The 12,074-nt window shown below is 46.5% G+C and overlaps 1 protein-coding gene across 1 annotated transcript in view; it reads left to right on the top strand.

Moving 5' to 3' along the window:
- RASSF5 (Ras association domain family member 5) overlaps positions 1–12,074 on the top strand; it is a 68,074-nt gene that overhangs the window by 23,198 nt on the left and 32,802 nt on the right. The window contains exon 2 of the mRNA XM_037824865.1: positions 1,800–1,921. Coding sequence (XP_037680793.1) covers positions 1,800–1,921 — 122 coding nt within the window. The remainder of the gene's footprint in view (positions 1–1,799; positions 1,922–12,074) is intronic.

The raw sequence follows: 12,074 nt of genomic DNA, 5'->3' as shown, positions 1-12,074 counted from the left end.
GCCCAGTGTGGGGGTGGGGAGTCAGGGGGAGCAGAAATGCACGTGGGCACCTGCAGGTACAGGGCCCATACCTCAGGGAATCGGCTTCACCCATTCCATCTTCAGGTGAGATGAGGGGCCTCTATGGAGAGGTCAGTAAGGCCTAGAGAAGGGCAGACTCTGAAGGAGGGGACATTTGTGGGCCTCCCCTTCAGGCCTGCAGGAGGTGAGTGGCGGAGCTTCTAAACACCATCCCAGAAAGGTGTTCATCCCAGATGGCTTCAGACCATTGGTGTAAGAAGGTGGCAGGGTTCTGGACTTGGCACATTTGTCAGGTGCCCTCATGCACACATGAGTGGCAAAACCCTTGCAAGAAATGTGGCCCAGGTTCTCATCTCCGGGAGTGTAAGGGAAGGAGCAGCTGAGGAGAGTGGGGGATCTCATTCTCAAACCAGGCTTTGAGAGAAGAGGAGCCTCCACTCCCACCCCAAGATAAAGTGTGTTCTGGAAGCTTTAAAAAGGCAAGCAATTGTGCTGAAGTTTTGTTAGAAGGAAGTCTCAGGGACCGTGAACGCTTAGCAGCCAAAAGGCCACAGTGGTCCTCTAAATCTCAGACTATCCACGGAAGTCCAGGCTGTCATGTCCTCTACCAGAAAATGCACCCCAACCCAACCGGTCCCCATTCACCTGGCTTCACAGTCAGTTAGGAAACCTTTTCAGAGAGCCCAGCACCCTTCCCTCAGCAGGGCACCTCCAGGACAGGTGAGCCTGGCTGACCCAGCAGTGATCAGTGGGAACCACACCTTACACCCAAGCATTTTGCCTGCAGATGGACCTTTTCTTCACTCCCACCTCACCTCCACCTTCACCACACACAGACTCCCCTTGCCTGGCCTTGCCTCACTTTCTCCAGCTCTGTTGGCTTCACTTCTCTTCTATCACGGAAGTACCAGAGAAAGCCCTCAAGAAAGATGGAAAATATCAGCAACCTTGGCTCTGCCACCGATGAGCCAGGTGTTATTGGGTGACTCAATTTACCTCTCTGGGCCTCAGTTTCCCCTTCTGTAGGTAGTTCCCAAGGTTCTTTCCAATTCTTGTCATTATGTTTCTGCTTTCTTGGGAGTGAATACTGTGTATTTTTTCTTCCCTGATGCACCTGATTTGGGGTGTTTCCTGAGGACTTGTTCTCCTGTGTTAGAATAGCCATCCCCATGTTTCTAGACTGGGCAGGGTTAGAGGGGGTTTACACTCTTTCTGAATGATGATAATGCCCTTGTCTCCAGAGACAATTTTATTTTACGAGACATGTTCTTCTCTGTAACCATGAACATCCTTGTGCAATGAGCAGGGCAGACATTACCAATATTTTACAGATTAGCAAAATGAGACCCAGAAAAGTAAAGTCCTTCCCCAGAGAGCCAGGGACCTGGTGATTAAATTAAATTAGTAGAAAGGGCACCAGCTTGTGCCCAGATGATCTGACCTTGAGGAAGTCACTAATGTCCCTCAGCGCCAATTTTCTTTCTGTAAAGGGGCAATTATAATTACTGCAGGGGCACACAAAACAGCACAGGTGAAAACAGTTTGCAAACGTGTGAAGGCCTTGTTAACTTTCACTGTTAGCGGTGGCACTGCTGCCACATTCTCACGTTGTGCTCTCTTAAAAACACGATCTGCCGCTCACCCCCACCCCCTCTGTCTCTCTCTTGCACTGCTCTTTCCTCCAGGAGCTATACTCAGGCTCTCAGGCTATTTCTCTGGGTGGAAATGGGGAGAAACTCTGCGTGACCCTCACCCCCTCTTTGGTTCCTTCCCTCCAGACTGTAAATTCACCTGCCACCCGGAGTGCCGCAGCCTGATCCAGCTGGACTGCAGTCAGCAGGAAGGCCCATCCCAAGACAGACCCTCTCCAGAGAGCACCCTCACCCCTGCCTTCGGCCAGGTAGGCAGCAAAGCTTGTGGGCTGGGCTGAGAACAGCCTCTGCAGGTGCCCTGGGCTCCACTTTCTCTCCCAGGAGCACAATGTTCCACATGTGCTGGATGTCAGGCTCTCCTCTGGCAAGATAGGGTCTGCAGACACATCCCTTCCAGAAGGGACTGGAGGTGGGCAGAGGCAGTGCATGGAGAAGTTTGTAGATATACAGGCGTCTCCTTAGGGCTTTCATCCAGAGATGTGGGGGTGGGGGTTGGGGTGGGGCCCCAGAGAAGGCTCCTGTGAGGCCACAGTCTGGGCCCTTGACAGGGGCTAACCTTGGGACAGTGGAGATGATGGGGCTGAGCCTTGGTGAACACATTCGTCCTTACTGCCAGTTAGCCAGCCAGGTCAGATCAACCTTCAGAGGGGCTGGGGAAATGCTCCTTCCCTGTTTTAGACAACCAGGAAATTGATGCTCAAAGCAGCTGGGTTTTGCCAAAGTAGTTGATTATAATATGTTTGAACTTTGATGCCTGGGATTCGGAATGGAGACAGAGGAGTGTATTTACTGATTCTTGCATTGAACAAACATTTATGGAACATTTACTATGTGCCAGGCAGTGGGGAAGAGGAGAGAGAATAAATGATACATCACAGTTTCTTGTCCTCAATGCAGGGGAGGCAGAATATACCCAATTAGTATGTACCGTGATGCACGCTGCCATAAAAGCACGAAACAAAGTGTTTTGGAGACACAGAGCAATTTCTGCTGTGAGAAATCGGGGGAGGCTTGAAAGAGGAGATGACATTTGAGCCAGGCCTTAACACGTGAGTTGAAGGTTGCTGGTCAAGGAAGTAAGGAATGTTCCAGGATACCATTCATTTATCAAATACGTTTTGAGAGTTGACCATGTGCCAGGCCCAAATGGCACAGGAATGCCAGGAACTTAGTGACAAAGGGAATAATCATGGCCCCTGCCCTCCTTGTGTTTACAGAACAGTAGGAGAGTGAGACTTTAAACAAAAAAATCTTGTTTATGAGGGAAAAGGCCTCTCTCATAATGCCAGGAGAGACAATAACAGGGGACCCCAGGCTCTAGATAAGTGGGTTTTTTTTTCCCTGACTAGAATCCTTAAGGACTTGTAAGAAGCCCCCAGTCCTCAGAATAGCCATTTATGTGCTTTTTCCGACAATCAATGATGTTCAAATGCCTGTCCTGCCCATGGGTGTTCCCAGCCTCCTTGCTGTTTCCCATTTTTTCTCACCAGGAATGCGTTATTAGAAAGCAAGCATGATGCATGGTTTTGTAAGGTTGAGATTGAATTGGTTCTAAAATATACCCTTTAAAATGTTATACAGCCTCCACAGACTTTGGAGTAGTATCTGTTCATGATGTAGCCATAGGTAAACAGGCCCCTTGGGAAGGACTTGCCTGTAGCCAGAAGCTGTCCATCTAGGGTTGGGAAAGGGGAAAGGAGGGGAGACAAATCTGACTCCCAAAGTACTGATGAGTGATGTAGTTTGTGCTGAAGGTTTTCTTAGAAGAGGAGGAGAGAAGTTATATAGAATACCATATTAAAAAAAAAATGCCCTAAAAATATTTAAACTCAAAATGTTTTCCCATTTTTTCCCCTTTGGGATCTGCCAACTCTCTCTTTTTCCTGCTCCCCTAAACCCTCCCCATCCCCATCCTGAAGCCCTGCTCCTCCCACCTCTTCTTGGAGCTCCCCTTTGGTTCTCTCCCTATTCCTTCCTCTAGAGCAGCAGTTCTTAGCAGGGAGTGATTTTGCCCCCACCCAGGAACATCTTGCAATTTCTGGAGACATTTTTGGTTGTCACAATTGGACAGCTGCCACTGGCCTCTAGCAGGGAGAAGCCAGGGATGCTGTGAACCTACAGTGCTCAGGACAGCTCCTCCCCACCTCGAACCCCAAATAATTACCTGACCCAGACTGTCAGTAGTGCCAAGTTTGAGCAACCCCGTCCTAGAGCTGTTTAGCCAGCACCGAGTGTGGTGGGCAAAGGCCCTGGGACAGGGCCCAGGCTTTGCTGCCTATGGGGTCTGCTAGCAGTAAAGAGGTGCCTCGAGTCTGCATATTTGGAAGCAGTGCCATCCCCCTTCCTCGGGTGGGAAACTCTAGCACGCTCTATCAGGGCTCTGTCTAGAACAGAATCACCACTGATGGATCACGGAGGAGGGAGCCAAGAATCCCATGTGGGTGCTGAGCGGCCCCCAGCCGATAAACAGCCCAGAGTGGGGTTTGTCCTCGAGGCTGGCTGGGTCCGCGGCTGTGTTTGCCTTGGACAGGCCTGGCTGCGCGCTTCAGCAGAACGACGGCAAGACCTAGCCTTCTATCAATAAACCCTGGGCCCTGCTCCAGGCTCACTGCCTTCTCTAAAAAGCCTGTCTGTGCTGAAGTCCGCCTTGGGCTGATTTTCTTTTAAATATCAGGACCGCACTTTCTTTCACCTTGATGTCATCACTTGGGCTGAGCAAACCTTGTGTGAGTGCCGTTTTCCTGGGGGCTTTGTGGCAGGCGCCTGGGTCTGAGCTCAGCTAATTTGGGATCATTTGCTGTTAGGAAGGCATTTCTTCTCTCTGTTCTTTAACGAGAAGAAAAGCACTCGTGATCCCTCCATCCAGAGAGAACCACTATTAGTTAACATTTTTATATTTTCTTCCTGTATATTCATGCATGTTTCAAAGCATGGTGTACATCATCCTGTAGGTAAATATTTGGCCTCAGCCTTTTAAAAGCAACAGTGCCATGGTTCTGATCATCTTCCCTCTAGCACGCCAGAGAGAGGCAAATGCGGTGAAAGGAGGGGCAGGTGTGTGAAGGCAGAAGGCAAAGGCTTAGAGCTCCCAGCTACAGACCCCCAAGGCGCACCGGGGCAGATGAGGAAGGGCACCTGGCACCTGCCTGTGCTGTTGTCAGGCCCAGAACCAGCAGTTTCTCGGAGACCTCCGAGGTCTGTGATGTCTGACTTCTCCCTGGGCACCCCTTGCAAGGTCAGCAAATCTCCTCCAAATCTACTGCAGAGCCCTTCTTCAGTTTAAGCCTATAAACTACAGAATGTCTTTGCTACTAAGGTTGAAGATGACAATAAATTGCCCCAACAGCTGTCGTTCCTTTATTTTTTCCTCTGTTTGGGAGCATGGCCCAAAGAATTTACACCTTACGTGGTCTTAAAGTGCTCCTGTTAAGTAACCTCTGTGATGCAAAAACCCTCCGTGGCTCCCCAGCACCCACATGATGAGTCGAGACCTCTGATGACTTGGTGCAGTCCTTTCATTGCCTGCGGGGAAGCAGAGCCCGAGAGGGCAAGTCCCTGCCCACAGCTGTGGACTCTCATCAGATCCTGCTGCAGCCCAGAGGAATCCTGGGGGCTCTGGCCTTCTGCCCATGTGGGCCACTTTCCTCAGGACATGGAATGCACAGATTACAAGGGAGAAACATAAGCACTCTTCCTTCTACTCAAATCAGTTAAAGCCAGTGCTTGAATATTCTCAAGCAGGCCCAGATCCCTTCCCCCACCCAGGCCCCCAGACCTCTAGTTCCCAAACTTACCCAGGCACTTTCCACACTTAGGGTTCTTGCCACATCCATGTTTCACCTGTGCTGTTATTTACTTAATATTTCTCTTTAAATAGACTTATTTTATTAAACTTAAATAAACTTATATTAAAGGTAGTAAAAATATCCTTGAATCTCCAGTTCAGTATACTTAGGATTTTTTTTTCCTAACACATATTAAATTACTGCTTTTCATTTTATTAGAGTAGCTTTAGGTTTGCAGAAATACCATGCAAAAAATAGAGTTCCCATATATCCCACTCTCATACACACATTTTCCCTATTATTAATGTTATGCATTACTGTGGTACCTTTGGTACAACTGATGAAACAATGTTCTTATAAATTGTACTATTAATTATAGTCTAGTTTACATTAGGGTTCACTGTGTTGTACAGTCCTATGCTGTTTTTTTTTTAATTTTTATTCTGGTAACATATCTAGTAACCACATTCAAATATAAAATTCAGTGTTAGTTCCGTTCACATTGTTATGCCACAATTACCACCATCCATTAACAGAACTTTCCCATTATCCCAAACAGAAATTCTGTACCACCTAAACAATAATGCCCCAATTCCTACCCCCACCCTGGCCCCTAGTACCTACATTCTACCTTCTGACTCTCTGACTTGCTTATTCTAATTATTTCATATCAGTGTAATCAAACAACAGCTGTCCTTTTGTGTCTGGCTTATTTCACTCGACATGGTATCTTCAGGGTTCATCCATGTGTTTCATGTAACAGGACTTCATTCCTTTTTACAATTGAATAATGTTCCATTGTATGAATGTGCCACATTTTGTTTATTTATTCTTTGGTTGATGGATATTTGGGTGTCTTCCATTTTCAGCAAGTGTGAATAATCTTTAAAACAAAACAAAATGTGTTTTGTTTTAGGGCTGAATTTCAGGGCTGCTTGAAATTCATTCCACAAATATTTATGGAGCCAGGCACTGTTCTAAAATCACTTAGGTGCCCATGCTGCCTTCCAGAGGCTACTCTCTGGTTATTCAGTGCCAAGGCACTGGGTCCAGTGAATGTCTAAGGGGCAGTGTGAGCAGTGGAGCAGACTCAAGGGAGCTGTGAAGGAAATTATGGCCATCCACACTGATACCAAGCCGCCCTTCTGAAGGAGAGATGGCTCTGTACATATTGTTAGGGAATAATGTTACATTAAAAAAAAAAAAAGGCACCTGATGGTTCATATAGAACAAGCCCATTTACACATATCTATAAATGTAGATGTAGATGTACATGTGTGTGCACGTATAAATGGAGAACAAGAGCCTGGAAGATGCACAGAAACTTTGGAAAGATTTTGCTGGGGGAGGGGGTAGTTGAAAGAGGTGAACCGAGATTTTCGATCTTTGCTGTTTGAATAATAAAAATGCTTTCATATGTTTCTAATGTAACATTTTAAAAACACAGTAATGGTTTTTAAGGAAAGAAAGACCCCTGACCTGGGTGACAGAAGAGCTAGGTTCTACCCCAGATTGTGTAGCTGGTATACGGAGTATGACCCAGGGCAAGCCTCCTAGTTGCTCCGGGCCTCAGGTTTCTCATCTGAGAAAGGGGCTGTATACAGGGTTGTGGTGAGACTCAGATGCGAGAATGTGTGTGAAGCACATCCTAAGGGTAGACATCATGGGGTGGCATTCCTGGGGTTCCCTGCCATCTCCAGCAGCCTTAGGGGATTTTTGGTCATGTCACCCCGTGATAAAGCCCTCAATGGCTCCCGGTTGCCCTCGAGATCAATCCATATCTGAATGAGCACATGAAACCCTTCAAAGGGTCTGGCTCTGCCAATTCTACATGATCTTTGAAAGTTGGGTTATTATCCCGGATATTAAACAAGGACAGTGTGACTCTGTTTTGGACCGGCACTTTCGATACAAGACGTAACGATTATTCTCTCCTAACACGGGGAGATGAAGCAGGCGGAAGCTGTTCCTCTGCATATGGAAGCCTTTCTGCCTACACCCTCCTCCCCCTAACCCACAGAGATACACACCTCGCCACTGTCATTCCTGAACAGAGCCCTGCTGGAATCACCTCCCTCAGCCCCTGCAGCGCGGAAGCGGTGACTCAGCTGCCTTGGAGTTCTGAGTTTCCTGGCTCCCGGCCTTCTGTGCTCCTTCCCGCAGCCACACCACTGTCTCCCCACCCTGGGGCTCTGCTTTTCCAGAACCCTTCAGAGGAGGCTCGCCTGGGGCCAGCCCCTGCCCCTGTCGTTGGCAGGATGGCCACGTGTGGAACCCAGAACCACCACTTGGGGGAGCCAGGGAGGCAAGCAGGGGCGCTCCTGAAAGGGGCGGGGCTGGGGAGACCAAGGCTTCAGTAGGGACTGCACTTCCTCTGGGGAGCAGGGTCCTGGGTCTCTTCTGAAATGTTCATAAATGTTTATCGAATTGGACTGTGATTAACAACAACAGGGGCTAACATATTTTGAGGCTTACCATGTGTTCTGCCCACTTGTTTTCTCGATTATTGACAGAGGGGTGTTGAAACCTTCAACTATAACTGGATTTGCTTATTTCTCCTCAAAGTTCTATCTTCACGTATTTTGAAACTCCGTTATTAGGTGCATGAACATTTAGGATTATGTCTTCTTGATTAATTGACCCCTTTATCCTCATGAAATGACCTTCTTTATCCCTGGTAATATTCTCTGCTCCGAAATCTGTTTTGTCTGATGTTAGTATAACCACTTTGGCTTTCTTTCTTTCTTTTTTTTTTTTTTCCTGGTTTATTCTTTTGTAAATTTTTTTTTTATTAGAAATAGGTTTACAGAAAAATCATGCAGAAAATAGAGTTCCCACATATCCCACCCTCATACACACAGTTCTCCCTATTATTAACACTTTACTCTGGTATTTTTGTTATGATTGATAAAACAATATTATCATAATTATACTCTCTGTAACCATCATTTACATTAGGGTTCACTGTTGTACAGTCCTATTTTTTTTAAAATTTATTCTAGTAACATATATATAACCTCAAATTTCCCCCTTTTAGCACATTCAAACATATCAATCAGAGTTGTTGGTTCCATTCACAATGTTGTGCCACCATCACCACCAACCATTACCAAAACTTTTCCATCACCACAAACTGAAACTCTGTATCAGTTAACAATAAGTCCCCATTCCCTACCCCATCCCAGCCCCAGATAAACTGTTTTCTGGTTTCTGACTCTATGAATTGGCTTGGTCTTCTTCATCTCAGTGAGCTCGTATAATACATATTCCCTTGTGTCTGGCTTATTTCACTCAACACGATGTCTTCGAGGCTCATCCATGTTGTTGCATGTATCAGAACTTCATTCCTTTTTACAGCTGAATAATATTACTTTATACAGGTATACCACACATTTTGTTTATCCATTTATCTGTTGATGAAAACTTAGGTTGCTTCCATCTCTTGGCAAATGTGCATAATGCTGCTGTGAACATCAGTGTGTAAATAACATGAATTCCTGCTTTCAATTCCCAAGAGGAGGCACCTGAGATCCTGTCTCTGAGGAGAGACAGAGTGCAAGTACTTATTTCTCTGGAGATCCCTAAGCACTTGGAGACATTTTCTGCGCTCCTTATAGCTCCACTCCTTACCTTTACCCTAGAAGCAGTGGACTGCCTGAGATGACCTGTGGATGGGCCAGGTCAGTCCCAAGAGTCTGCAGTAGCAACAAAGCCTTCCTTTCCATGTGTAGCAACAAAGCCTTCCTTTCCATGTGTAGTTGCCTAGAGCAAGGTTTTCCATGTCTTGCACTGGTGACCATACTGCCCTAGAGAGAGGCACTTGAGGGACGGTGTTGTTCAGCAGAAACAGCTTTTGTGATTCCCTGGTCTCACGAAAGGATGACAATTAGAAGCATAATACTTGCTATGAGCTCGTCAGGGTCTCTGCCTTGTGGTGTGGGGTACCGGGGCAATTTAACTGCCTTCAGTGTATTTTAAGTGTCAGGGCCCTATTGAAGCTGCTAGCCTGGCAGCCAAAAAGAGAAGGTGTGGTCTGGGCTAGCACCCCTGAGAAAGTGAATCTTGTCTAACCTAAGTGGTATGTAGCCCCTTATCTCTTACAACAGGAAGTCATTTGGGGAGAAATTGAGCTCTGTGCCGTATGCAGCTGGTACAATGCTATAAAATGCTAGGGATGGAGGGTGGCATTCTGTGATTCAACCTGGATGGGACAGTTGAGAAAGCGTGCTTCTGAGAGTTATGCAGAGGGTGTGGCAGGTGTGGTCATAATTAGGAAATATGTGTCAGGAAAAGGGGAGGAAATAGGAGGAGGATTTTGCCAGGCAGATAAAACAACAGGAGCAAAAGCACAAGAAGGTGGGGTGGCTTCTGGGAATGCAAAATTGAATTTTGTGGCTGGTGATGGGTATGAAGTGCCAGCTGTGGACATTTTGAAGGACCCTAAGGGAGGTGTTGGGAATATGGAATATTATAATATTGTGTAGGCACCAGGGAGTCATTGGAGGAAGAACAGCAAATGGAGTAGACAAATTTCAGGCATGTTTTGGGTTTGAAATCTGCTTCTACTGTCTGCTTACTCTGCAATGTTGGGCTAATTAACCACTCCAAATCTCAGTTTACTTATCTGTAAAATACCTTCTTGTGGGGTTGTTAAGATGAAGTAAGATAAAGAAATATGTGAGAGCTTGTTACTTTAATGTAACTTCTTATTTAATGTCATTTTTTTTCTCTCACTAGACCATGTATTATGAGAAGGCAAGGAATATGTCTTATTCAGGCCTGAATTCTAACACCCAGCCTATTGCCTGACATGTAGAAGGTGTTCAGTAAATGTTTGTTCAATGAATGAATGAAAGAATAAGCAATTAGAGCTTGATACGTAGTAATTACTCAGTAATTATTAGCTGAAATCTGAATAGGTTTTATGATAGGGAACTTCCATGATCAGATCTTGGGCTTAGAAAGGTAACTTTAGGGAAGATAGTTTAGAAGAGAGGGATGGGGACAAGGGGAACTATTGAAAGGCTTTGCAATAATCTAAGTTGGTGGCACTCATCAATATGGGAAATACTAAAGGAGGAAGAGGAGCAGATGGGAAGTAAAGCAGAGAATAATGAGCTCAATTTTGGACTAATGGGAAGAATTGGGTACTCAGTGAGCTGCTGCAGATACCCCCACCTGGAGCTACCTGGGAGAGAGAGAATTATGAGACAACAGTCCCTCAGGTAGCGCTGACGCCGTTGGCATAGGTAAGACCATTTGCCCAAGGAGAGCAGGGGCACATAGAGGGAGAGGAGAAGACAGTCAATGGCTGAACCCTGGAAAATCCCAACTAGCTAAAGGGAAGTCAGAGGCATAGAAGACCAAGAAAGTGGTCCCTAACTTGTTTGTGATGGACCACAATTTTGGAGTGCATGATTATTGTGAGAGTAATCACAGGGGTAAACCAGGGGCCATAGAGTGTGCTAGGACTTGGGTTCTGAAGTCAGTCAGAACTGGGATGAACCCAGCTCCACCATTAACTAGGGTGGATGGCGATGTGTGAGTTAGTTAACCTGTCTGAACCTCCTTTTCCTCTCTGTAAAATGGAGATGATAACTGTAGCTTCCTCACAGGTTTGTTGTCAGGATTAAATGAAAGGATGTACATCAAGATTTTAGTATAGTGCCTGCATGTGTTAGCTAATAATGATGGAAAATGTGTTTCAGGGGGTGGGGGTTGCATCTCAGTCTGATCTGCAGTCTCTGAATATGTTGGTAAGTCCCAAGGCCCTAAATCTTATCCCCACACTGCCACCTCTCAGTTGGACAGATGAGGAAACCTAAGTTCCAAAACTGCTCCAGGTACCATGCCAAGCAGGAGTTGGAGCTGGGATTGGAACGCCAGTTCCTGATTTTCAGTCTTGTTATCATAGCTTTTCTGTAACATGCTGAACCACAGGGTGGATCTAAGAAGGGGATCTGGCCACATGTCAGGATCACACATGAGAAAGGAAGAAAGCTTAAAATAATGTCTTTCATCAGCTGACGCTTGGAGAAAGGAAAGGCGCCCCTTCATCATGATGTCCACGGGGCTTTCCGAGCCCCAGCACGGTGCCTCATTGGGCCCAGCCTTCTCTTCCTGGGCCCAGGGAGGACAGACGGCTCCAGTCCTTTGTGTGATCACCTCTCAGCGGCTTCAAAGCCTATTGCTCAGGCTCTTCCATGCCCCTCCTCCTTTACCCAGGCTGAGTTATCCCTGCTATTGATTTTTCACAGGGAAGAGCTTCCGACAGGGTCGTTAGATGCTGAAGAGGGGGGTCCAGTCTTCCTCTCCTTGAGACTTCACCTGGGGCTTCCATTTGGATTGTTCCTCCTGGAGACTGCCAACTTGCTGTATTAAATGTGACCTTTGCAGATTTCTTCTAGACCTAGGGTCCCTACCAGCGCAGTCTCTGTTTCCCTGACTTCTTCTATCTGGCTTCCTTCCAAGTATGGAGCTTAGATTCACTGACAGGTGGAGCGGGGTGGGGAAGAGACCTTAGCTAGGAGTCAAGAGGCTTTAGAAGTAATGAGCTGTGAGGGAACAGGTTACTTCCCTCAGCTTCCTCATCTGTAAAATGGGGATTGAATGCACT

Source organism: Choloepus didactylus, chromosome 2 (genome assembly GCF_015220235.1).
Source record: "Choloepus didactylus isolate mChoDid1 chromosome 2, mChoDid1.pri, whole genome shotgun sequence".
Taxonomy (NCBI): domain Eukaryota; kingdom Metazoa; phylum Chordata; class Mammalia; order Pilosa; family Megalonychidae; genus Choloepus; species Choloepus didactylus.
Note: the sequence above shows the minus strand (reverse complement) of the source record. Positions and strands in the feature narration are given on the sequence as shown.